This window comes from Neoarius graeffei, chromosome 25, assembly GCF_027579695.1.
Source record: "Neoarius graeffei isolate fNeoGra1 chromosome 25, fNeoGra1.pri, whole genome shotgun sequence".
In the NCBI taxonomy this organism is placed as follows: domain Eukaryota; kingdom Metazoa; phylum Chordata; class Actinopteri; order Siluriformes; family Ariidae; genus Neoarius; species Neoarius graeffei.
Genome location: NC_083593.1, coordinates 16,585,728 through 16,613,708, shown reverse-complemented (window position 1 = coordinate 16,613,708; position 27,981 = coordinate 16,585,728). Strand labels below are relative to the sequence as shown.

Genomic DNA, 27,981 nt, shown 5'->3' with positions numbered 1-27,981 from the left:
GAGAAACCCCAACGACTCCCCAGTCTGCCCACTGCTGTGGGTGAGTCAGGGTCTTCTTGTACATCACTCTGGGTAAGAGTGTCTGCTAAATATCTGTAATCTTTTTTTAATACTATACACGCACACACTGTGGTGCTTGAAAGTTTGTGAACCCTATAGAATTTTCTATATTTCTGCATAAATATGACCTAAAACATCATCAGATTTTCACACAAGTCCTAAAAGTAGATAAAGAGAACCCAGTTAAACAAATGAGACAAAAATATTATACTTAATAATTTATTTATTGAGGAAAATGATCCAATATTACATATCTGTGAGTGGCAAAAATATGTGAACCTCTAGGATTAGCAGTTAATTTGAAGGTGAAATTAGAGTCAAGTGTTTTCAATCAATGGGATGGCAATCAGGTGTGAGTGGGCACCCTGTTTTATTTAAAGAACATGGATCTATCAAAGTCTGATCTTCACAACACATGTTTGTGGAAGTGTATCATGGCACGAACCAGTGGTGTGCACAGGGGGCGGTCGCCCCTCCTTGTGGCCCAATTGTTGAAAAACACATGCTAAAGTGCCCTCTCGGGAGCCAAAACACGTGCTAAAGTGCCCTCTTGGGAGCCAAAACGTGTGCTAAACTGCCCTCAAGTGTCCTCTCGGGAGCCAAAACACATGCTAAAGTGCCCCCTTGGGAGCCAAAACGCATGCTAGAGTGCCCTCAAGTGTCCCCTTGGGAGCTAAAACGCGTACTAAACTGCCCTCAAGTGCCCTCTCGGGAGCCAAAACATGTGCTAAAGTGCCCCCTTGGGAGCCTTGAGAGGGAGAGAGAGACCAGTGTGATGATCAGCTAAGTAGAACACAGCTGGGTGAGCATTATAAACTGTGAATGTAGCTTTAGTGTATATTATGATACACTTTGCAATAAAAATAGATAATGCAGTCATCTGTGCAAAGCAGATTTCCTGAATTTTGTGAAGGCTAGATACAGTTATATTGGAGGATGTTGTGATGACAGTCCTTGAGGAGAATGGATTAAAAGTGGAAGACATCAGGGGCCAAGGCTACAATGGAGCTGCTAATATGAGTGGAGGATACAGCGGCCTGCAGTCACAAATTCAAAGCCACAATGAGAAAGTTTTATGTACGTGCACTACCACCCCCACTGTCTCAACTTCGTCTTGGTGGAGAGTGCCAAATCAAGTCAGCCCTTTGTTAGTTTTTTCAATCTAGTTGAGAGTCTCTACACCTTCTTAGCCAGATCCCCAAAACGCCATGCTGCATTTGTGACACTCCAACAAACCATGTACCCGGGTCAAAGAATCTGTGAACTGAAAAGGCTGTCTGACACAAGGTGGGCATGCAGAGAAGATGCTCTGAGATCCCTGAAGAAGGTCCTTTCTGCAGTGGTGAAGCTTCTTCAGAACATGGCTGACAGTGATCCAGCAGACTCTGCAGCAGGTGATGCCCAGATGCTCCTCCGCAGTATAGATTTTGAATTTATCCTGTGCATGGAGATCACCACACCCATCTTTAATAAGACTGCCATTGCATTTGCTATGCTTCAGAGAAAGAACCTCGACTTATCAGCATCATACACCATCGTCGAAGGGGTCATACAAAGAGTAAAGGCAATGAGGACAGTTGAGGAGTTCAAGGTCCTTTTTACAAAAGCAAAAAGGCAAGCCAAGGCAGCAGGCATTGAGGTGCCAGAAGAAATACCTGGACAAGCCAGATGCAGGAAGGTACCTCTTGGGTGAAGAAAATACATTAAACTCCAGAAGACTATTAGGACCAAGAAATACTATGACACATTACTGTTGCAATGACTTTTATGTTGGGCCCTTTGTTGATCTATATTGAGCCAGAACTATATCTCACAGAACCAGTTTGGATTATCTGGTGCTAATATGGTGTTAAAATGCACTAGAATACAGGAAATGGCATCTACTTAATTGAAAATGTTCTGGGGGAAGACCCCCAGACCCCCTAGGGATTTATTTCCTTCATACATCCATGTCGCTGTGTGTTCTTCACAGTCCAATGTTGAAATCCACACAGTTCACATGGATGCTGATCCTAACAGCAAACTAACCTGAGTAGTCTGTCTAGTTAGTCTGTTTTAAGGCTATATAATGTGCCATTTGTATAACATATAAAACGTGTCTAAAGTGCCCTCTACAGTGGTGAGGACGTGCTATATGTGCCCTTCAAAAAGTCTGTGCACGCCACTGGCACGAACAAAGGCGGTTTCTGAGGACCTCAGAAAAAGCGCTGTTGATGACCATCAGGCTGGAAAAGGTTACAAAACCATCTCTAAAGAGTTTGGACTCCACCAATCCACAGTCAGACAGATTGTGTACAAATGGAAGAAATTCAAGAGCATTGTCACCCTCCCCAGAAGTGGTCGACCAACAAAGATCACTCCAAGAGCAAGGCATGTAATAGTCGGCAAGGTCACAAAGGACCCCAGGGTAACGTCTAAGCAACTGAAGGCCTCTCTCACATTGGCTAATGTTAATGTTCATGAGTCCATCATCAGGAGAACACTGAACAACAATGGTGTGCATGGCAGGGTTACAAGGAGAAAGCCACTGCTCTCCAAAAAGAACATTGCTGCTCGTCTGCAGTTTGCTAAAGATCATGTGGACAAGCCAGAAGGCTACTGGGAAAATGTATTGTGGCTGGATGAGACCAAAATAGAACTTTTTGGTTTAAATGAGAAGCATTATGTTTGGAGAAAGGAAAACACTGCATTCCAGCATAAGAACCTTATCCCATCTGTGAAACATGGTGGTGGTAGTATCATGGTTTGGGCCTGTTTTGCTGCATCTGGGCCAGGACAGCTTGCCATCATTGACGGAACAATGAATTCTGAATTATACGAGCAAATTCTAAAGGAAAATGTCAGGACATCTGTCCATGAACTGAATCTCAAGAGAAGGTGGGTCATGCAGCAAGACAACGACCCTAAGCACGCAAGTCGTTCTACCAAAGAATGGTTAAAGAAGAATAAAGTTGATGTTTTGGAATGGCCAAGCCAAAGTCCTGACCTTAATCCAATTGAGATGTTGTGGAAGGACCTGAAGCGAAGAGTTTATGTGAGGGAACCCACCAACATCCCAGAGTTGAAGCTGTTCTGCACAGAGGAATGGGTTAAAATTCCTCCAAGCCGGTGTGCAGGACTGATCAACAGTTACTGGAAACGTTTAGTTGCAGTTATTGCTGCACAAGGGGGTCACACCAGATACTGAAAGCAAAGGTTCACATACTTTTGCCACTCACAGATATGTAATATTGGTTCATTTTCCTCAATAAATAAATGACCAAGTATAATATTTTTGTCTCATTTGTTTAACTGGATTCTCTTTATCTACTTTTAGAACTTGTGTGAAAATCTGATGATGTTTTAGATCATATTTATGCAGAAATATAGAAAATTCTAAAGGGTCCACAAACTTCAAGCACCACTGTGTGTGTGTGTGTATATATATATATATATATATATATATATATATATATATATATATATATATATATATATATATGTATATATATATATATATATATATATATATATATATATGTATATATATATATATATATATATATATATATATATATATATTAGTGACAATGCATGAATTATTGTCTCTGGGCTGTGAACACTTTTAATAAAGTAGCGTTTAGAGTTTTTTAAAGTTTTTAAATAATTCTTAGGGCACAAATTTTTTGTTAATTTTATGTTAAGAGTCATATAAAAAATCCCAGTCTAATATATTTAAATTTGATGTTGTCACATAGAAAAAAAATCGTGAGGGGGTATAATCATAAACAGGAACAGAGGGAATATAAACAGAAGTTGGCTCAACACTGTCTTTTCTGTATCCCTCCCACAAGCTGCTTGTTGGCCATCCCTCCTTATGTGTAGCTCAAGAAACAAAACAAGCACAGCAGAATTTACATCGGGCAGCTTGTACACACTGAAAGGAGCACTAAATTAATTTCTGTCCAAATTCTGATGACTGGCATCGAGTTCAGGCTTGGGTACAGCATTTCAGCAAGGTGAGTTGAATATCATAGTTTTTTTTTTTTTTTTAATTTGGCATAACAGAAACAGAACCTTCTAAACAATGTTTATATATTATATAGAAGTACTTCCATAGACTTCTATGGAATAAGAATATCTGTGTAACTGGAATATGGCCAAGAAAATTGTCATTGAAATGTTTTGCATTCATATTCATAATCAGTGTTTATTCTGTTGTCTTTGGCTTCAATGCTTTATTTATAAAAAGCTTTTATATATATATATATATATATATATATATATATATATATATATATATATATATATATATATATATATATATATATATATTTATTTATTTATTTTTCTCAATAGAGTTGAAGTCTGAACTTGTTTTAAGCTTAATGTTAGCCTGCTTTATCCTCCACAATCAGCTCTGATGCGTGTTTGGGTTCATTGTCCTGTTGTAAGTCTCAAGTCGTGTTCAAGTTTCTGATGGTTTATGCTGAAGAATTCTGAGGTAGTCATCCTTCTTCATTATTCCATCCACTTTGTGCAATGAACCAGTTCCAATGGCAGCAAAACAGCCCCAGAGCATGATGATCCTATCACCACTACCAGCTGGTACAGTGTTCCTCTGTACATGGTGGTCATTGTGGCCAAACAACTCAATTTGTGTCTTATCTGACCATACAGCCTTTTTCCAGAAGGCTTTTTTCTTTGTCCGTGTGGTCAGCTTCAAACTTTAGTTAAGCTTGAAGGTGTCAATTTTGGAGCAGGGGATTATTTCTTGGATAGCAGTCTCTTAGTCCATGGTGATCTGAACTGTAGACAATGATCCATCAGCTTCCAGTTCATGGCAGGGCTGTGCCATGGTGGTTCCCAGGTTGTTCCTGACCATCCAAACCAATTTCCTTTCAGCTGAGGGTGACAGTTTGGGTTTTCTTGAACCACAGTGGCTTGGCAAAGTGATTACGCCTCACAATAACTTGCATGCAATTGTTTGAACTGATCTTGGAATTTGCAGTTGTTTAGAAATGGCTCCAAGAGACATTCTGGAGTTGTGTACATCTGCAATCCTCTTTCTGAGATCTGCACTGAGCTCCTTGGAGTTTCCCATTGTATTGTGTTTTGGTCAATCCAATGAGTGCTGTGAACAAACCCTTTTTATGAAGGCACAGAGAAGCTATCTGCTGTAGTCAATCATGATCACTAAAAGGAAGTTAAGATACCTCGGCCTTGGCAAGATAAGAGACATTTTGGAAGTTTTAGCGCCTCTGAATTAATAATCTAAGTGAGCATATGTAAATTTTTGACCCTGTGTTGATTTCAGAAAACCCAAAGAAAATTACAACTTTTGCACCAAATTCTAGTGGATTTTTTTTTATTACAGATGTATGCTGTACAGTCATTCTGGCACAGAAAAAGAACAGTTCAAATAAATTACTGAAAGCCCAAATATTGCCATAACATTCATGTCACTGTGTGTAAATTTCTGACCACAACTGTGTGTTTTGAGTGCTATGGGATTCTGTAGATTCGAACTAATTACTTTTTACAATGCATTGAACTTACTGAAGGTTGACAGTCATAAATCATCTCCAACTTCCATCACTTTTGCCACCTGACAGTGCATATAGCTAAATGATGATAATGTTAAAGTACAGCTAGATCACCTCCCTCCACCTTTCTCTCCTTACTGCTTTGCTTCCTGCCTCTGTTTTGGATGAAGAATTTCCTGATGTCCATCTGCAAAGGGAATTCAGCAATGTTTATATATGGTATAAGACATACAGCTTCACTTAAAAATATATCCTTTTGCTGTGTGAACTTGCATGGTGTCACTGTACCGTCCTTCTCCAATTTCACATGCTTGGCTGCATGCACGTTCCAGACGTTCACATCGACGCGCACAGATGCACAGAATGTCTCATCTCATCTCATCATCTCTAGCCGCTTTATCCTGTTCTACAGGGTCGCAGGCAAGCTGGAACCTATCCCAGCTGACTACGGGCGAAAGGCGGGGTACACCCTGGACAAGTCTCCAGGTCATCACAGGGCTGACACATAGACACAGACAACCATTCACACTCACATTCACACCTACGGTCAATTTAGAGTCACCAGTTAACCTAACCTGCATGTCTTTGGACTGTGGGGGAAACCGGAGCACCCGGAGGAAACCCACGCGGACACGGGGAGAACATCCAAACTCCACACAGAAAGGCCCTTGCCGGCCACTGGGCTCGAACCCAGACCTTCTTGCTGTGAGGCGACAGTGCTAACCACTACACCACCATGCCGCCCATAACTACATAATGTAAGTGATATTAGAATATCAGTCTGAAGTTGGAGAGAAATTGTTGCTGTAATTTGCTGTTGCTGTAATTTCAAAACCAGATTACTTGAGAAAGGCAAAAGGCCCAGATGAATACTTTATACCATCTGAAACGGGAGGGATGGCTGTTTATTTTGATTTATGGTTTGTCGTGTAAACTCAGGAGTTAGTGAAGTATTGCACTGATAAGAACAGGTGTGGAGATGGACGCAGAGCTGTATGCAGAATATGATTAAATTTGATGTGAATTCATTGATGTTAATTTTATCACGAGCCATTTATCACAGCAACTAGTGGGTAGCACCATTGGGAAGCTCAAGTCGTGTGGTTTCACATGATATATGTGTGTTAATTGTGTGATGAGTGTTCCGCCAGCAATTTAATAGAGACGAATGGGTGCGATTTGGATGCATCGGTCATATACGGTTATTCAGCAGTGCTAAAGACATTACTGTTTCTGAAATGTGATCAGGAAATTTTACTGGGGCACAGCAGATATATACTGGGGCATGTGCCCCAGTAAAATGGGTCTGGAGACGCCGATGTACATGTGTGTGTGTGTGTGTGTGTGTGTGTGTGTGTGTGTGTGTGTGTGTGTGTAGTGTAAATATATACAGTCGTGGCCAAAAGTTTTGAGACTGACACAAATTTTGATTTTCACAAAGTTTGCTGCTTCAGTGTTTTTAGATCTTTTTGTCAGATGTTTCTATGGTATACTGAAGTAAAATTATAAGCATTTCATAAGTTTCAAAGGCTTTTATTGACACATACATCAAGTTTATGCACAGAGTCAATATTTACAGTGTTGATCCTTCTTTTTCAAGACTCCTGCAATTCGCCCTGGCATGCTGGATATCAGCTTCTGGGCCAAATCCTGACTGATGGTGACCCATTCTTGCATAATCGGCGCTTGGAGTTTATCACAATTTTTGGGTTTTTGTTTGTTTGTCTGCTTTTTAAGGATTGACCACAGGTTCTCGATGTGATTAAGACCTGGGGAGGTTCCTGACCATGGACCTAAAATTTCAATGTTTTGTTCCCTGAGCCACTTAGTTATCACTTTTGCCTTGTGACATGGTGCTCCATCATGTTGGAAAAAGCATTGTTCAACACTAAATTGCTCCTGGATCATTGGGAGAAGTTGCTCTTGGAGGATGTTTTGATACCATTTTTTATTCATGGCAGTGTTCTTAGGCAAAATTGTGAGTGAGCCCACTCCCTTGGATGAGAAGCAACCCCAAACATGAATAGTCTCAGGATGCTTTACTGTTGGCATGACACAGGACTCATGGTAGCACTCACCTTTTCTTCTCCAGACAATCATTTTTCCAGATGTCCCAAACAGTTTGAAGGGGGCTTCATCAGAGAAAATAACTTTACCCCAGTCCTCTGCATTCCAATCCCTATACTTCCTGCAGAATGTCAGTCTGTCCTTGATGTTTTTCTTGAAGAGAAGTGGCTTCTTTGCTACCCTTCTTGACACCAGGCCATCCTCCGTCTTCGCCTCACTGTGCATGCAGATGCACTCACACCTGCCTGCTGCCATTCCTGAGCAAGATCTGCACTGGTGATGCCCCAATCTCATAACTGAATCCTCTTTAGGAGATGGTCCTGGCACTTGCTGAACTTTTTTGGGTGCCCTGAAGCCTTCTTCACAGCAATTGAACCTCTCTCCTTGAAGTTCTTGATGATCTGATAAATGGTTGATTTAGGTGCAAAAAGTGGTAACTAAGTGGTTTGGGGAACAAAACATTGAAATTTTGGGTCCATGGCCAGGAAATAATAATAATATAAAATGGACACAAACACACACTTCACAGATCCAACCCTAACTCTTACAGTGTAGTTCAATAGTCAAGCTATTTGAAACAACTATTATACTGTGATATTTTTGTGACAGTGTGATGCATTTGTAACATGCATTTTCAGTAAAACATGTTGATTTGTAAACAACTCTTGATTTTCAATTTACTATTCACTACTGGCTCAGCTCCCTCTTCACCACTTCACTTGAAGAGGAAGCTGAGCCGGAAGGCAAAGCTCTCAATTTACCAGTCAATCTATGTTCCAACCCTCACCTATGGTCATGAGCTTTGGGTAGTGACCGAAAGGATAAGATTGCGGATACAAGCAGCTGAAATGAGCTTTCTCCATAGGGTGGCTGGGCTCACCCTTAGAGACAGGGTGAGGAGCTCAGACATCCGGAGAGATCTTGGAATAGAGCCACTGCTCCTTCATGTTGAAAGGAGTCAGCTGAGGTTCGGGCTCATCTGATTAGGATACCTCCTGGGCGTCTTCCTTTGGAGGTTTTCTGGGCACATCCAACTGGGAGGAGACTTCGGGGTAGACCCAGAACATGCTGGAGAGATTATATATCTCATCTGGCCTGGGAGTGCCTTAGGATCACCTAGGAGGAACTGGAAAGCATTGCTGGGGAGAGGAACGCCTGGGATACCCTGCTGCCACCGCAATCCGACTTTGGATAAGCAGAAGAAAATGGATGGATGGATGTTCACCACTGAGTTGACATGTTGTGCTGTGAGTTGGTGTAGCGGCCAAAGTAGAATTCATATAGACGTGAATTACAATTTATGTTAAAAGGTATAAATAATTTCATTTGAGTGTGTAATTTCATATAAGTAATTTATTTCATGATTAAAATGATGAATAACATGTGGCAAGGTTAGAAGAATTAGAATTAGAATTAGAATTCATATGTGAAGAATTAGAACTGTCTCACGCTTCTTAAGAATTCATATGTGAAGAATTAGAACTGTCTCACGCTTCTTAAGAATTCATATGTGAAGAATTAGAACTAGAACGATCTCCCGCTTTCTCAAGGCAGATCTCGAGAAGCCGTGGAAGCGAACAGTTTTTCTTACCTGACTCACTGACTCACTGACTCTCTGCATCTTAGAACCTTTGTAATTGTTAAACCGAGGATTAAAGTTCAACTTTCAAGACGTTTTGAGTGGATTTATTGCCAGGCACATGGACACTAAGAGTGGAAACAGTTACCTTGGGTCAGAGACTTCGTCAGTGTAAGCTATAGCACTTTTCTCAAGGTCTCACTAAGAACAAGCCTCTACAGTTGGCATTATGTGTTGGGAGTTAACATGTTGCTGTGCAGTGAGTTGGCGTGTTGTGTTGTGAGTTGATTTGAAGTGCACTGAGTTTGTGTGCAGTGAGTTGGCAATGCAGTGAGTTGATCTGCTCCTGATTAAAGTGGGTTATATTGACAATTAAATGCAAAGCATAGGGGTGGTAGATTACCGAGCCAACAAATCCACTGGGTTTTTTTTTCTAAATTGCACCCTATTCACTATATCAGGGCTTTTCAAAGTGTGGGGCGCGCCTCCCCTAGGGGGCACCAGAGTTCTTCGGGGGGGCGCAATGTGAGGAAAAATAAACCAGAATAAGTTACTATTGCGGACATTTAGCGAACTTCAGCTAGCCTTTGCCAGAGACAAAATGGATCGATTTTTAGTACCTAAAGCTACAGTGAGTGAGGAGACAGAGTCTGGGCCAAGCAAAAAAAGAAGGAAGTATGACCACGATTATTTAAAGTTTGGATTTTCATGGACTGGATCTGAAGATACTCCACTGCCACAGTGTGTTGTCTGCCAAGAGGTGCTAGCTAACGATGCTATGAGATGTTTAAAATGTGTAAAACAAGATGTTTAAAAAAAAAGCACAGATGTTTAAAATGTGTTTAAAAAAAGATGTTTTAAAAAAGCACAAATGTTTAAAATGTGTGAAAAAGATGTTTTAAAAAGCACAGATGTTTAAAATGTGTAAAAAAAAGATGTTTTAAAAAAGCACAGATGTTTAAAATGTGTAAAAAAAAATAGATGTTTTTAAAAAAGCACAGGTGTTTAAAATGTGTAAAAAAGATGTTTTAATAAAGCTCATATGTTTTAAATGTGTAAAAAATATTTTTCAAAAAGCACAGATGTTTAAAATGTGTAAAAGAAGAAAAATAAAAATGTGTACAACAACCATTTTTTTTAAATACGAATGGAACATTAAGTATAGCAACAACAAAAATTGTGGTGGGGGGGCGCTGTTGTTTATTTGCTCTCTGAGGGGGGGCTGACTCTCCCACACTTTGAAAACCCCTGCACTATATAATGCACTATTTTGTTTCTTTTACCATTTACATATGCATTATAACCATGTCTGAAAACAAATTGGAAAATGTGGAATCTCACAATGCAATGCAATATCTTGGTGTCCAAATGAACCTTGGGGTAGTGAATACCCATAACACATTTTGCCTTCTGTAATGAACACACTTTATAGCTTTTTTTATATATGGAACAAGACATGAGGTGAACAAAAACCAAAAACATATTTATTATATATTTTCAGATCTCCATTCATGGGTTTTGGGACTGATGTCAACCTGGAGGCGAGCTTCAGCACCAGCTCGTACCAACCTGAGCACATTCTTCAGGCCCTGAATTTCTTCAGGAAAAATGGCACCTTCACTGATGTTGTCCTGCAGGTAGCGGAACAAGAATTTCCCTGTCACCGTGCAGTGCTGTGTGCCTCCAGTCATTACTTCCGCAGCATGTTTATGGGCCAGTTGCGTGAGAGCAGTCAGTCTGTGGTGCAGCTGAAGGAGGTCTCAGAAGTCGCCCTAGAGCACTTGCTCAACTTCATATATGAAGGTCGGGCTCACCTCCAGGAAGAGAATGTGGAGATCATTTTTCAAGCTGCTGACCTGCTGGATGTGCCTGCACTGTCAAGAGCCTGTGTGGACTTCCTGGAGAAGTGCGTGTCTCACTCGAACTGCCTGGGGCTGATGGAATTTGCCAAGCACTATTCGCTGCAGCTGCTGCTGGAACAGTGCGAGAATCTGCTGTATCAGAACTTTGACATTGTTGCCAAGCAGGATGAGTTCCTTGAGCTGCCAGTGGAGAGAGTGCTGGACCTTTTGGATTCTGAAAAGCTACAGGTGCAGGAGGAAGTCCTGGTGGAGGCAGCACTGTTATGGGTGCACCACCAGGCCAGCCAGCGCAAAGCAGCTCTAGGAAAGTTACTGGAGAGGCTTCGATTGCCCTTGCTCGACCCTGTGTTCTTTACCAACATGCTGGAGGCTGATGAACTCATCCAGGATTCCTATGACTGCAGGAAGCTTTTACAGGAGGCGAGACTTTATCGCACATATGGCAGAGAGATCAGCTCGGAGAGAACCAAACCAAGAAGGTCAGTCAAATCACAAGAGTGGGGTGATAGTACTCAGTTGGTTCCCTATCAGGATCTAGGTTTAGTCATAAATGGTCACAACAGATGTTTTTACTTGAAGGCAACTATGCTGCTATTATACTGGCAAAACTCCAGACCAATAGTTTAATCAGTGAACATGATTTCTTCTGGTATCACTGTCTTGTTGATCCTGCACTTTTCTTGCTTTTGCAAAGTTTACACTTACGCCCGTGTCTATCAGGTGAGCTTGAAGACTCAAATTTCCTTCTTCATGCTCAAAGAATATGTGCAAAAGTTTCCAACAGGCGAAAAGGAGAGATCACAGATATGAGAACGCTAGATACGTCTGTTGCTAGCTATGGCATTTTAGCAATGTTGCAAGTTTAATTAACGTTTATTTTTGTTAAACTGAAACTAAGGACTAAAAATGGCAAAACCATAAAGACAGAGCCATCTTATGTGCATTTAAATTATATTGTATAGGAGCCCTGCATGTACACATATTTGTCTCATGAAAAATAATATTCACAATTTATAAGAGAGTTGGACATCCAAACAGGGTCTGGATGTAATTTACAGTGGTGCTTGAAAGTTTGTGAACCCTTTAGAATTTTCTATATTTATATATAAATATGACCTAAAACAGCGGCACGGTGGTGTAGTGGTTAATGCTGTCACCTCACAGCAAGAAGGTCCGGGTTTGAGCCCCATGGCCAGCGAGGGCCTTTCTGTGTGGAGTTTGTATGTTCTCCCCATGTCCGCGTGGGTTTCCTCTGGGTGCTCCGGTTTCCCCTACAGTCCAAAGACATGCAGGTTAGGTTAACTGGTGATTTCTAAATTGACCGTAGGTGTGAATGTGAGTGTGAATGGTTGTCTGTGTCTATGTGTCAGCCCTGTGATGACCTGGTGACTTGTCCAGGGTGTACCCCGCCTTTCGCCCGTAGTCAGCTGGGATAGGCTCCAGCTTGCCTGTGACCCTGTAGAACAGGATAAAGCGGCTAGAGATAATGAGATGAGATGACCTACAACATCATCAGATTTTCACACAAGTCCTAAAAGTAGATAAAGAGAACCCACTTAAACAAATGAGACAAAAATATTATACTTGGTAATTTATTTATTGAGGAAAATGATACAATATTACATATCTGTGAGTGGTAAAAGTATGTGAAGCTTTGCTTTCACTATCTGGTGTGACCCCCCTTGTGCAGCAATAACTGCAACTAAATGTTTCCGGTAACTGTTGATCAGTCCTGCACACCGGCTTGGAAGAATTTTAACCCATTCCTCCATATGGAACAGCTTCAACTCTGGGATGTTGGTGGGTTTCCTCCCATGAACTGCTCGCTTCAGGTCCTTCCACAACATTTTGATTGGATTAAGGTCAGGACTTTGACTTGGCCATTCCAAAACATTAACTTTATTCTTCTTTAACCATTCTTTGGTAGAACGACTTGTGTGCTTAGGGTCGTTGTCTTGCTGCATGACCCACCTTCTCTTGAGATTCAGTTCATGGACAGATGTCCTGACATTTTCCTTTAGAATTCGCTGGTATAATTCAGAATTCATTGTTCCATCAATGATGGCAAGCCGTCCTGGCCCAGATGCAGCAAAACAGGCCCAAACCATGTTACAACCACCACCATGTTTCACAGATGGGATAAGGTTCTTATGCTTGAATGCAGTGTTTTCCTTTCTCCAAACATAACACTTCTCATTTAAACCAAAAGTTCTATTTTGGTCTCATCCAGCCACAATACATTTTTCCAGTAGCCTTCTGGCTTGTCCACGTGATCTTTAGCAAACTGCAGATGAGCAGCAATGTTCTTTTTGGAGACTAGTGGCTTTCTCCTTGTAACCCTGCCATGCACACCATTGTTGTTCAGTGTTCTCCTGATGATGAACTCATGAACATTAACATTAGCCAATGTGAGAGAGGCCTTCAGTTGCTTAGAAGTTACCCTGGGGACCTTTGTAACCTAGCCGACTATTACATGCCTTGCTCTTGGAGTGATCTTTGTTGGTCGACCACTCCTGGGGAGGGTAACAATGGTCTTGAATTTCCTCCATTTGTACACAATCTGTCTGACTGTGGATTGATGGAGTCCAAACTCTTTAGAGATGGTTTTGTAACCTTTTCCAGCCTGATGAGCATCAACAGCGCTTTTTCTGAGGCCCTCAGAAATCTCCTTTGTTTATGCCATGATACACTTCCACAAAAGTGTTGGGAAGATCAGACTTTGATAGATCCCTGTTCTTTAAATAAAACAGGGTACCCACTCACACCTGATTGTCATCCCATTGATTGAAAACACCTGATTCTAATTTCACCTTCAAATTAACTGCTAATCCTAGAGGTTCACATACTTTTGCCACTCACAGATATGTAATATTGGATCATTTTCCTCAATAAATAAATTATTAAGTATAATATTTTTGACTCATTTGTTTGACTGGGTTCTCTTTACTTTTAGGACTTGTGTGAAAATCTGATGATGTTTTAGGTCATATTTATGCAGAAATATAGAAAATTCTAAAGGGTTCACAAACTTTCAAGCACTGCTGTAGGTGAACTAATGTGTGCTGAGCACTCTCTCTCTCTCTCTCTGTGATATATAGGCAGTCTGGCTGGGCTGAGGTGATTGTGGTTATCAGAGGTTGTGACAGAAACGGGATTTTAAGATTCTCCAGCACTGAGAAGCTGGACTCCACCTCAGGGAAATGGCTCATTTCAGCCAGCGTGCCAGGATTCAAATACGAATTTGCTGTCTGTGAACTTCACAATGACATTTATTTATCAGGTATGCTATATGAATCTTTCCCACTTTGCCCAATTTACTAGCTGTAGTAAATCTGCCTATGTAATTATTTTCCATTTTGACCACGTTCAAAATTTACTTGCTAATTTCAGATGTTGACTATGTTGGATGGGCGGCATGGTGGTGTAGTGGTTAGCGCTGTCACCTCACAGCAAGAAGGTCTGGGTTCGAGCCCCGTGGCCGGCGAGGGCCTTTCTGTGTGGAGTTTGCATGTTCTGGGCGGCACGGTGGTGTAGTGGTTAGCGCTGTCGCCTCACAGCAAGAAGGTCTGGGTTTGAGCCCCGGGGCCGGCGAGGGCCTTTCTGTGTGGAGTTTGCATGTTCTCCCCGTGTCCGCGTGGGTTTCCTCTGGGTACTCCGGTTTCCCCCACAGTCCAAAGACATGCAGGTTAGGTTAACTGGTGACTCTAAATTGACCGTAGGTGTGAATGTGAGTGTGAATGGTTGTCTGTGTCTATGTGTCAGCCCTGTGATGACCTGGCGACTTGTCCAGGGTGTACCCCGCCTTTCGCCCGTAGTCAGCTGGGATAGGCTCCAGCTTGCCTGCGACCCTGTAGAAGGATAAAGCGGCTAGAGATAATGAGATGAGATGAAAAAAAAACAATTAATGTATTTAGAGCCATGTGGCCCTAAATTTTCTGCTATTTTTTCTTGCTTCACCATGACGCAATATAAGATACCATATCATGAATCACGTGGTGGGCTTTCCCTGTTTGCGCAAGGCATTGTGGGATACAAATTTGAAACAGGAGAGAAAATGGAGGATGTGAATGAAACGTGAAAGACTCACTACAGTAACGGAAAGCAAGAAGAAAAGACGTTATGTTGCGAAGAAAGGAAATGCAGGACCAAACTAATAAATATCGGCGGTCAGCGAGCACCTCGGTGTGATCAGCTGTTCGTTTAGCGACAGAATGATGGAACTGTCAGTGCACGGTCAAGGTAAACCTGTAGATGGCAGTAATGCAACACTGGATGTCAGCTGCCGTAAAACTCAAAAGATAAAGAAAAAGAAGACAAAGGTAAGCGTGCATATGCGTATGCGCACATGGACTTCCTCTGTCTGCTTGACTGCGTGAAGCAAGTGATTTCATGCACATTATTTGCAAGGGAATCCCCTCAAATTAAAGAACTTCCCAGCCACAGAATGGCCTGTTTTTTTTTTTTGTTTGTTTTTTTAATATATAGATATTACAGAAATAAACATCTCACAATGACCAAATTTCCGATTTTATGAAATTGAAAGGCCGTCTAGTTTTAAGTATGTCTCTATTTTTTTATTTACACCTTCAAAATACTTACTGTAATTTAGTATCTAATCATCATCAATGTAAAAAAATATTGAGAACCATGCCAGTTCTTTGTCTACAGTGACATTTTCATGTTCTACAATAACATTAGCGCTATAGCTATCTGTGTGCATCTGAAGATGGATAAACTTCAGGACTGCATTGTCAAAAATATAGATGAGCACCACTGGCCCTACCTCAGTAATATGCTGGTGTAAGACTAGTATAAAATCAGTTGTTTCCTTTTCCTCCCTAGAACACATGAACTCCAACAAATGAAAAAGAACATTAATTGTATATTTTTAACTGAGTTAGCCAGATTTATTTCCTAGCATTCTTTGACTAGCACTGATTCAAATAGCTAATGTAATTAGCTAAATCACAGCAATCTCTTGCTAATGATAAATACTGGTGATTTACGTGATATTTTACTTCTGATTAATTCATTAGCAAACTATGTAGCATTAATTATTCATATGACCAGCAAACTAACCAGAGATTGAGCGATGTTTTCAGGCAAAATCGTGTAGTTGTTTATAACTGTTTTAGATAAATTACTTTTCACATGAAAACATGACATAAATTAAAAGCCATTTAATTTTTTAACTATATTTCCCGGTCTTCTCCTTAATTTAGCCAATTCCCATCTACCAGTAGAAGTTTTTTGACTTTCCCCTGAGCACATTTTATAGCTGGATGCTTATCCTTTCAATTAAGATTATCTATACACATTATCTATTCTTTCACTTAAATACTGTATAATTTATCAGTACTTTTTCCAGCCTTGTTGTCTGCACAAATGTAGCATCAGTGAAAAAGTGTGCAGACTACTATTGTTCCGTGTTAAATGTACATGTGCATGTGCATGTCCATTTCCAAAAAAGTTGGGAAGCTAGGCAAAATGTAAATAAAAACAGAATGCAATGATGTGCAAATCCTTTTTGGGTTATATTCAACTGAATAAAATACAATGACAAGATATTTAATGTTCAAACTGGTAACCTTTATTATTTTTTGTAAACATACATTCATTCTGAATTTGATGCCTGAGACACATTCCAAAAAATGTCAGAACAGGGGCACGTTTACTACTGTGTTATATCACCTTTTCTTTTAACAATACTCAGTAACCATTTGGGAACTGAGGACAGTAATTGTTGAAGATTTGAACGTGAAATAATTTCCCATTATTGCTTGATACACGACTTCCATTGCCCAACAGTCTGGGGTCTTTGACATGCTTCATAATGTGCCACACATTTTCAATGGGAGGCAGGCCGGCCAGTTTAGCACCTACACTCTTTTACTACGAGGCTATGCATGTGCAGAATGTGGCCTGGTATTGTCTTGCCAGAATAAGCAGGGACATGCCTGAAAAAGACATTGTCTGGATGGCAGCATATGCTGCTTCAAAAACTGTAATTAATTGCATTAATTGTGCTTTCACAGATGTGCAAGTTACCCATGTCATGGGCACTAACACACCTCCATACCATCACAGATGCTGGCTTTTGAACTTTGTGCTGGCAACAACCTGGATGGTCCTTTTCCTCTTTAGCCTGGAGGATATGATGTCCATAATTTCCAAAAGCAATTTGAAATGTGGACTTGTCAGACCACAGCACACTTTCTTTTTGTGTCAGTTCATTTTAGATGAGCTCAGGCCCAGAGAATTTGGCAGAGTTTCTGGATGTTGTTGATCTATGGCTTGCATGTGTTTACCGACAACGGTGTTCTGAAGTGTTTCTGAGCCCATCCTTTATACAAATCATGTTGGTTTTTTTTAATGCAGTGCCACCTGAGGGATTGAAGATCATGGGTGTTCAATGTTGGTTTTTGGTCTTGCCCCATACATGTAGAGATTTCTCCAGATTCTCTGAATCTATTGATCTTTTAATCTTTTTTTGATGGTGAAATCCCTAAATTCCTTGAAATTACACATTGAGCAATGTTCTTAAACTGTTGGACTATTTGCCTATGCAGTTTTTCACAAAGTAGTGAACCTTGCCCCATCCTTGCTGATGAATGACTGAGCCTTTCCAATGACCAATTAACCTGTTTACTTGTAGAATGTTCCAAACAGGTGTTTTATGAGCAATCAACAACTTTCTCAGTCTTTTGTTGCCCCTGTCCCAACTTTTTGGGAACCTGTTGCAGGCATCAAATTCAGAATGAAAATATATTTACCAAAAACCAATAAAATTTATCAGCTTGAACATTAAATATCTTGTCTTTGTATTGTATTCAACTGAATACAAGTTGAAAAGGATTTACAAATCATTGAATTCTGTTTTTATTTCTGTTTTACACAGCATCCCAACTTTTTTGAAATTGGGGTTGTATATTATGAGTTTGTGGACACGTCCTATGTAGGCTTTTCTGAACCTGTTGCCACAAAATGGGAAGCACTTAATTGTCCAGCATGTATGCTGTAGCATTATTTCTCTTCACTGGAACTAAGGGCCCCAAACAGTGGTGAACTTCATGAAGAAATGGTTTGCCAAAGGTGGTGTGGAAGAACTTGAGTGACCTGTACAGAGCCCTGATCTTAACCCCATTGAACACCTTTAGGATGAACTAGAACACTAACTGCATCCCAGGTCTCCTCAGCAACATCAGTGCCTGACTTCATTAATGCTCTTGTGGATGAATGATCACAAATCCCTACAACCACGCTCCAAAATCTAGTGGAAAGCCTTCACTGAAGAGTGAAGGTTGTTATAACAACAAAGTGGACTAAATCGGGAACGGGATGTTCAACAAGCACATATGGGTTTGATGGTCAGGTGGCCACATACATTTGGCTGTATAGTCTATATAGCAGTAAGAATGTAGTATGACATGGACAGTAATTTTTGTGAAATAATACACAGATGAATTTTCAGAAGAATTTTAAAGACTTTTGCAAAGATTCAGTGAAGTTTATCAAAAAGATGTGACATATAAAACATCTGCACTTACAGATACTTAATTGTTGATTGAAACAACTAAAAATTAAAACTAAAAAAGTGAATTTTACAGGTTAAAGGTGGCATTTATATCAACTGAGTTATTGTGCTTCCACTGACATAGTTTCACATAATGTTTAAGTATGTATGTGGTATTGGTCTTTTCTTATCTGTTTCATCTACAGTATACACATGTAGACTTGTATGAAGTGACCCGCATGGGTTTGCTGTCATGTGTGTACATGCAGGTGGGCAACTGAACAGCTCACAAGTGTGGCGCTTCATGACTCAGCTGAACCAGTGGGTTCCTGTTGGTAATCTACTGAAAGGAAGATGGCAACACAAGATGGCCGCTCTGTGCGGAAAGGTTGGCTCCGTGTCACACACATTTCTTGCTTTGTGTTCTTCCCAGATCAGCACTCTTATTTATACTGTCATATGTGTGTGTTTGTGAGTGCAGCTGTATGCTGTAGGAGGATATGATGGACAGAAAAGGCTGAGCAGCGTGGAGTGTTTCAGCGTGTTTGAGAATGAATGGAAACCTGTGGCTCCTCTGTTGTTGCCTGTCAGTTCTGCCGCTCTGGCCAGCTGCTCTGGAAAGCTTTATGTAATCGGTGGAGCTGTGAGGGAAGACTGCAACACCAAGATGGTGAGACTTTCAGCCAAGTATATACATGTGAGGTGTAGGTACTTAGGTTATTTTTTAACAAAGCTTGCAGAAAAAAAACGTCTCAAACTTCATGGCTAACATTTCTATTATTTAACGACAATCCAAATTTGTATGAAAAATGCAAATGAAAGAGAAAGCAGTGATTTCTAAATTTACTTTGACTTGTATTTCACCGCAGACAGTATGAACCCAAGATATTTCATGCTTGGCCAACTTCATTTCATTTGTTAATATACGGCAAACATATATATATATATATATATATATATATATATATATACAACCCCAATTCCAAAAAAGTTGGGACAAAGTACAAATTGTAAATAAAAACAGAATGCAATGATGTGGAAGTTTCAAAATTCCATATTTTATTCAGAATAGAACATAGATGACATATCAAATGTTTAAACTGAGAAAATGTATCATTTAAAGAGAAAAATTAGGTGATTAAATTTCATGACAACACCACATCTCAAAAAAGTTGAGACAAGGACATGTTTACCACTGTGAGACATCCCCTTTTCTCTTTACAACAGTCTGTAAACGTCTGGGGACTGAGGAGACAAGTTGCTCAAGTTTAGGGATAGGAATGTTAACCCATTCTTGTGTAATGTAGGATTCTAGTTGCTCAACTGTCTTAGGTCTTTTTTGTCGTATCTTCCGTTTTATGATGCGCCAAATGTTTTCTATGGGTGAAAGATCTGGACTGCAGGCTGGCCAGTTCAGTACCCGGACCCTTCTTCTATGCAGCCATAATGCTGTAATTGATGCAGTATGTGGTTTGGCATTGTCATGCTGGAAAATGCAAGGTCTTCCCTGAAAGAGACGTCGTCTGGATGGGAGCATATGTTGCTCTAGAACCTGGATATACCTTTCAGCATTGATGGTGTCTTTCCAGATTTGTAAGCTGCCCATGCCACAAGCACTAATGCAACCCCATGCCATCAGAGATGCAGGCTTCTGAACTGAGTGCTGATAACAACTTGGGTCGTCCTTCTCCTCTTTAGTCCGAATGACACGGCATCCCTGATTTCCATAAAGAACTTCAAATTTTGATTCGTCTGACCACAGAACAGTTTTCCACTTTGCCACAGTCCATTTTAAATGAGCCTTGGCCCAGAGAAGACGTCTGCGCTTCTGGATCATGTTTAGATACGGCTTCTTCTTTGAACTATAGAGTTTTAGCTGGCAACGGCGGATGGCATGGTGAATTGTGTTCACAGATAATGTTCTCTGGAAATATTCCTGAGCCCATTTTGTGATTTCCAATACAGAAGCATGCCTGTATGTGATGCAGTGCCGTCTAAGGGCCTGAAGATCACAGGCACCCAGTATGGTTTTCCGGCCTTGACCCTTACGCACAGAGATTCTTCCAGATTCTCTGAATCTTTTGATGATATTATGCACTGTAGATGATGATATGTTCAAACTCTTTGCAATTTAACACTGTCGAACTCCTTTCTGATATTGTGCCACTATTTGTCGGCGCAGAATTAGGGGGATTGGTGATCCTCTTCCCATCTTTACTTCTGAGAGCCGCTGCCACTCCAAGATGCTCTTTTTATACCCAGTCATGTTAATGACCTATTGCCAATTGACCTAATGAGTTGCAATTTGGTCCTCCAGCTGTTCCTTTTTTGTACCTTTAACTTTTCCAGCCTCTTATTGCCCCTGTCCCAACTTTTTTGAGATGTGTTGCTGTCATGAAATTTCAAATGAGCCAATATTTGGCATGAAATTTCAAAATGTCTCACTTTCGACATTTGATATGTTGTCTATGTTCTATTGTGAATACAATATCAGTTTTTGAGATTTGTAAATTATTGCATTCTGTTTTTATTTACAATTTGTACTTTGTCCCAACTTTTTTGGAATCGGGGTTGTGTGTGTGTGTATATATATATGGAAAACCTTTGTTCCTGAGTTTCAGGCCTGCAACATATTCCAAAAAAAAGTTGGGAAGGGGCAATTTAGGGTTAGTAACGAAGTCAAACAATTAAATCATGATGTCATTTGAAACAGGTAATGTCAACAGGTGACTGTAATCATGATTTGGTACAAAATCAATATTCAGGAAAGTCCTACCCTTTAAGGAGTAAAGATGGACTGAGGTTCTCCAGTTTGTCAATAAATGCGTGAGAAAATTATTGAAATGTTTGAAAACAATGGTCCTCAAAGAAAGATACAAAGGGATTTGGATATTTCACCCTTTACGGTGCATAATAGCATTAAACGATTCAAGGAATTTGGAGGAATCTCTGTTTGTAAAGGGCAAGGGCACAAGCCTAATCTGAACACCCATGATTTCCAGTCCTTCAGACGGCACTGCATCAAGAACCGTCATTCATCTATACCTGATATAACCACATGGGCTTGGGATTATTTTGGCAAACCTTTATCAAGCATTACAATACATCCATAAGAGTTACATCCACAAATACCAGTTAAAATTTTCCTGGTCAAAAAGGAAGCCTTATGTTAACTGTGTCCAGAAGCACTGCCAACTTCTCTGGGCTTGGAGTCATCTGGGATGGACCATCACACAGTGGAAATGTGTATTGTCGTCAGACAAATCAGTATTGTGGGTTGTTGTTGTCGTTGTTTTTTTTCTGGAAGAAATAGACACTGTGTCCTCCAGACCAAAGATGAAAAGGACCATCCAGACTGTTAACAGCAACAAGTTCAAAAGCCAGGTTCTGTCATGGTATAGGGTTGTGTCAGTGCCTTTGGCAAAAGTAACTTACACTTTTGTGATGACAGCATTAATGCGGAAAAGCACAGTGAAACTTTGGAGCAACATATGCTGCCTTTAAGACGACATCTTTTCCAGGGAATTTCAAGAAGACCATGCAAAACCACATTCTTCACATTGCTGTGGAAGAAGAGGGTGCCTGTTCCCTCTGTCACCAATACAGAACGTGTGGCGAATTTTGAAGTGAAAAGTATGACAATGACGAGCCTAGACTGTTGCACAACTTAAGATCTGTTTGCAGGAAGAATGGGACAAAAATAACACCTGAAACACTTCATCACTTGGGGTTTTCAGTCCCTAAACTTCTTTTAAGTGTCGTGAGAAGTAATGGCAACATTATAAAGTGGTAAATGTGTTACTGTCCCAACGTTTTGGAAATATTTTGCAAGAATCAGTGTTTAGTTATACTGAGTATTGTTGCTTTGTCATTGTAGTATTACCTTATGTATAGTATAATAGCTTTATGGAAACAAGTAGATTTTGTATCTCTTGCAATTCACACACCCAGACCTCACTAAAGGCAGGATAGAACTTGGAATATGGTCTGCGAGATGGAACTGAAATACATATGTTAGGAGTTTGTTATCAACAAACAGTGAAGGATATCTTAACAAGGGAAACCTACAGTGGTGCTTGAAAGTTTGTGAACCCCTTAGAATTTTCCATGTTTCTGCATAAATATAACCTAAAACATCATCAGATTTTCACACAAGTCCTAAAAGTAGATAAAGAGACCCCAGTTAAACAATTGAGACAAAATTATTACACTTGGTCATTTATTTATTGAGGAAAATGATCCAATATTACATATCTGTGAGTGGCAAAAGTATGTGAACCTCTAGGATTAGCAGTTAATTTGAAGGTGAAAATTAGAATAAGGTGTTTTCAATCAATGGGATGACAATCAGGTGAGAGTGGGCGCCCTGTTTTATTTAAAGAACAGGGATCTATCAAAGTCTGATCTTCACAACACATGCTTGTGGAAGTGTATCATGGCATGAACAAAGGAGATTTCTGAGGACCTCAGAAAAAGCGTTATTGATGCTCATCAGGCTGGAAAAGGTTACAAAGCCATCTCTAAAGAGTTTGGACTCCACCAATCCACAGTCAGACAGATTGTGTACAAATGGAGGAAATTCAAGACCATTGTTACCCTCCCCAGGAGTGGTTGACTAACAAAGATCACTCCAAGAGCAAGGCGTGTAATTGTCGGCGAGGTCACAAAGGACCCCAGGGTAACTTCTAAGCAACTGAAGGCCTCTCTCACATTGGCTAATGTTAGTGTTCATGAGTCCACCATCAGGAGAGCACTGAACAACAATGGTGTGCATGGCAGGGATGCAAGGAGAAAGCCACTGCTCTCCAAAAGAACATTGCTGCTCATCTGCAGTTTACTAAAGATCACGTGGACAAACCAGAAGGCTATTGGAAAAATGTTTTGTGGACAGATGAGACCAAAATAGAACTTTTTGGTTTAAATGAGATGCGTTATGTTTGGAGAAAGGAAAACACTGCATTACAGCATAAGAACCTTATCCCATCTGTGAAACATGGTGGTGGTAGCATCATGGTTTGGGCCTGTTTTGCTGCATCTGGGCCAGGATGGCTTGCCATCATTGATGGAACAATGAATTCTGAATTATACCAGCCAATTCTAAAGGAATATCTCAAGACATCTGTCCATGAACTGAATCTCAAGAGAAGGTGGGTCATGCAGCAAGACAACGACCCTAAGCACACAAGTCGTTCTACCAAAGAATGGTTAAAGAAGAATAAAGTTAATGTTTTGGAATGGCCACGTCAAAGTCCTGACCTTAATCCAATTGAAATGTTGTGGAAGGACCTGAAGCGAGCAGTTCATGTGAGGAAACCCACCAACATCCCAGAGTTGAAGCTGTTCTGTATGGAGGAACGGGCTAAAATTCCTCTGAGCTGGTGTGCAGGACTGATCAACAGCTACCGGAAACGTTTAGTTGCAGTTATTGCTGCACAAGGGGGTCACACCAGATACTGACAGCAAAGGTTCACATACTTTTGCCACTCACAGATATGTAATATTGGATCATTTTCCTCAATAAATAAATGATGAAGTATAATATTTTTTGTCTCATTTGTTTAACTGGGTTCTCTTTATCTACTTTTAGGACTTGTGTGAAAATCTGATGATGTTTTAGATCATATTTATGCAGAAATGTAGAAAATTCTAAAGGGTTCACAAACTTTCAAGCACCACTGTATATAGGCAAACCCTTTAGAAGGGTTTTCAATTTATACGTACACATTTCTAGTTTACATATGTACACATGGAAGTAATAAGGAAATTATCATGCTGTAGTGGCTCATCATTCTTGCTTCAAAGAGTAATCATATAATATTGCACAGGCTTTCTAATAAGAGCTTATTTTTGAAGTACAAATGCAGACAGAGTTTAATTGATTGAAACTACAGTGTCTTGCAAAAGTATTCATTCCCCTTGGTGTTTGTCCTGTTTTGTCGCATTACAAGCTGAAATTAAAATGGATTTTTGGTGGGTTAGCACCATTTGATTTACACATGTCTACCACTTTAAAGTTGCAAATTGTTGTTTTATTGTGACACAAACAACAAGATGAAAAACCAGAAATCTAGAATGTGCATAGGTATTCACCCCCCCCCCCCGAAGTCAGTACTTTGTAGCACCACCTTTTGCTGCACTTACAGCTGCAAGTCTCTTGCAGAACTGCTCCAACTCCTTCAAGTTAGATGGATTGCGTTGGTGTACAGCAATCTTCAATTTATGCCACAGATTCTCAATTGGATTGAGGTCTGGGCTTTGATTAGGCCATTCCAAGACATTTAAATGTTTCCCTTTAAACCACTCCAGTGTAGCTTTAGCAGTATGTTTATGGTCATTGTCCTGCTGGAACGTGAACCTTCGTCTTAGGTGGTGTTTACATTTGACCATATCGGTCTCGTTTTCATCGCGGATGCACTGTCCGTTCACATTAAAATGTCGGGAAACGACTCCACAGGCGGAACAACTTGAATCCGCCAGGGCCCACGTATTCAACCCAGTTCGTATCTGATCCGGTGCTGTGTAAACATTGAGATACGAGGAAACGCAGTACTGAGCTCTAGCTGACGTCGTCATTGGACAACATCACTGTGACATCCACCTTCCTGATTCGCTGGCGTTGTTCATGCCATGTTGGTCATGTGACGCGACTGCTGAAAAACGGTGCGGACTTCACTTCCTGCTATTGTTTCCGCCTTGTATCACCTTTTTGTTTTTCATTAAAGAGTATAAAAGTATGAATATAATGCTTTGCTTTGTCATTCTTAATGTTGTTCATGGTAAGATGCAAATACTGCCCATTGTGTAGTTATGATTGTCTTTAGGCTTGCCATCCTTCCACTTGCCAGTGGTGAGTGACTTGCGCATGCCCGATATGCACTGGGATCACACACACAGCGGCTCAGTCCCGAATCACTGCTCGTGTGCTTCACTCGCGCGCTCTGTGAGCTGCACAGGGCCGGAGTGCGCACCCTCCAGAGGGCACTCGCTGTTCAGGGCGGAGTGATTTGGAGCGCAGCCTCTGAGGAGGAAGCACTGAGCCGCACTGACACATTTCAACTTATGTGCCGTCTTAGTCATGTGATTAGCATATCCGTGTATTGGCGTTGCTGTGTGCACGCGAATCGTGTATTGGCGTTGCTGTGTGCACGCGAATCGTTTTAAAAACGTTAAACTGATGATCTGCTGATACGGTCTAATGTAAACACCACCCCAGTCTCAAACCTCTGGCCGACTCAAACAGGTTTTCCTCCAGAATTGCCCTGTATTTAGTGCCATCCATTTTTCCTTCAGTCCTGATCAGCTTTCTTGTCCCTGCAGATGAAAAATATTCCCACAGCATGATGCTGCCACCACCATGCTTCACTGTAGGAATGGTGTTCTCAGGGTGTTGGGTTTGTGCCACACATGGCATTTCCCATGATGGCCAAAAAGATCAATTTTAGTCTCATATGGCCAGAGAATCTTCTTTCGTGTGTTTGGGGAGTCTGCCACATGCTGTTGGGCAAACTCCAAATGTGATTTTTTTAAGCAATGGTTTTTTTCTGTCCACTCTTCCATAAAGCCCCACTCTGTGGAGTGTACGACTTAAAGTAGTCCTATGAACAGAAACTCCCATCTCCACTGTGGATCTTTGCAGCTCCTTCAGTGTTATCTTTGGTGTCTTTGTTGCATCTCTGATTAATGCCCTCCTTGCCTCCTTGCCTGCTTTTGGTAGGCGGCCTTCTCTTGTAAGGTTTGTAGTGGTGACATATTCTTTCCATCTTTCCATCAATCTTTGCTATAATGGATTTAATGGTGCTCCATGGGATATTCAAAGTTTGGGGTATTTTTTATTACCCAACCCTGATCTATACTTCTCCACAACTTTGTCTCTGACCTATTTGGAGGCTCCTTGGTTTTCATGTTGCTTGCTTAGTAGTGTTGCAGAGTCAGGGTCCTTCCAGAACAGGTTGAGTTATACAGACATCATGTGACAGATCATGTGACACTTTGATTATACACAGATGGATCTACTAATTATCAACTATTGATGTGACTTATGAATAACAATAAAACAACAATTTGCACATTTAAAGTGATAGGCATGTTATGTAAATCAAATGGTGCTAACCCTCCAAAAATCCATTTTAATGCCAGCTTGTAATGCAACAAAATAGGACAAACACCAAGGGGGATGAATACTTTTGCAAGACACTGTATACAAAAGTAAGCTATGTATTGAAATATTGATTTGATTTTGACAATGTGCATGGGATAAATCCATATTAACATCACTGTCTGGTTTTTAATCCAGTGCAATGTATAGCTACGTGTGTGTGTGTGTGTGTGTGTGTGTGTGTGTGTTTGTGTGTGTTCAGTGCCATGTTCCATTTTAGAAGCGGTTGTTTGCATGTGTATGTTCCAGGTGCAGTGTTATGACCCTGTGAAGGATCAGTGGATGTACACGTTGTCCTGTCCTTTCTCTGAGAAGAACTTAAATGCAGTGTCACTGAATGGCTCCATCTATGTAGCTGGAGGTCTGCTGGATGTGCTGTACTGTTACAATCCCAAGGTGAAATCCTGGAGCAAAGTAGCTGAACTTCCCATAAAATTGGTAGGGGAAAAAAAAAAAAAATATATATATATATATACATATATATATACACACACACACACAAGACTCTAACACACATTTGACGTACTGCTCAGATGATCACCTGTTCATTTTTGTTACTAAGGAAGTCATTTTGGCCCTGATTTCAATTCCATCTAAATACTACTAAGTCATGAGTTATAAAGATATAAAATCATTCGTGAATTATAAACAGTACTTTGACTTCAGTCATCCCAGAGTATTCTATCCCGTCTCTGCTTTTTTACACAGATTAGCACCATGTATTCATCCTGACCCGATTATGTGTTTCAGAAAAACTGTGGGCTGACTGTTTGCGATGGGAAGGTGTATATCTTGGGTGGCTGTAATGAACGTGAAGCTATGACTGCCCGAACATGGGCATTTGATCCACTGAGCGGCCAGCTGACTGAGGAGACACCGTTAACACACAACATGAGCCACCACGGATGTGCGACTATCACCCAGCACTTACACTACAAATAATGTGGTTTTTTTATCTTCAGCAAAAATCCCAAGGTCACCTACTGAATCGTTTACTTTATATTAATTCATTCTTTTGGCTCTGCTGCTCATAACAAAACTAGAACAAGCCATAGGTATTATTATTTCATTTTATTATCTCCAGGAAATCCCTAACAATTGTGAAAATATCAAACTGTGACACCATGAATTTATGAAGGAGTATTTCTCTATGCATTATATCTGTCACCGTTAAAATGCCTTGCTGTTAACATTGCCTTTTTTATTCTATTTCTTTTATG

The 27,981-nt window shown here is 40.5% G+C and overlaps 1 protein-coding gene across 1 annotated transcript; it reads left to right on the top strand.

The window, feature by feature from the left end:
• Nucleotides 1-3,982: 3,982 nt before the first annotated feature.
• Nucleotides 3,983-27,981, top strand: klhl35 (kelch-like family member 35). Its single transcript, XM_060909381.1, has 7 exons — nt 3,983-4,058; nt 10,733-11,572; nt 14,192-14,373; nt 18,876-18,994; nt 19,088-19,276; nt 27,011-27,199; nt 27,512-27,981. The coding sequence occupies exons 1-7, from the start codon at nt 4,015-4,017 to the stop codon at nt 27,701-27,703; spliced, it is 1,755 nt and encodes a 584-aa protein (XP_060765364.1). The 5' UTR covers nt 3,983-4,014; the 3' UTR covers nt 27,704-27,981.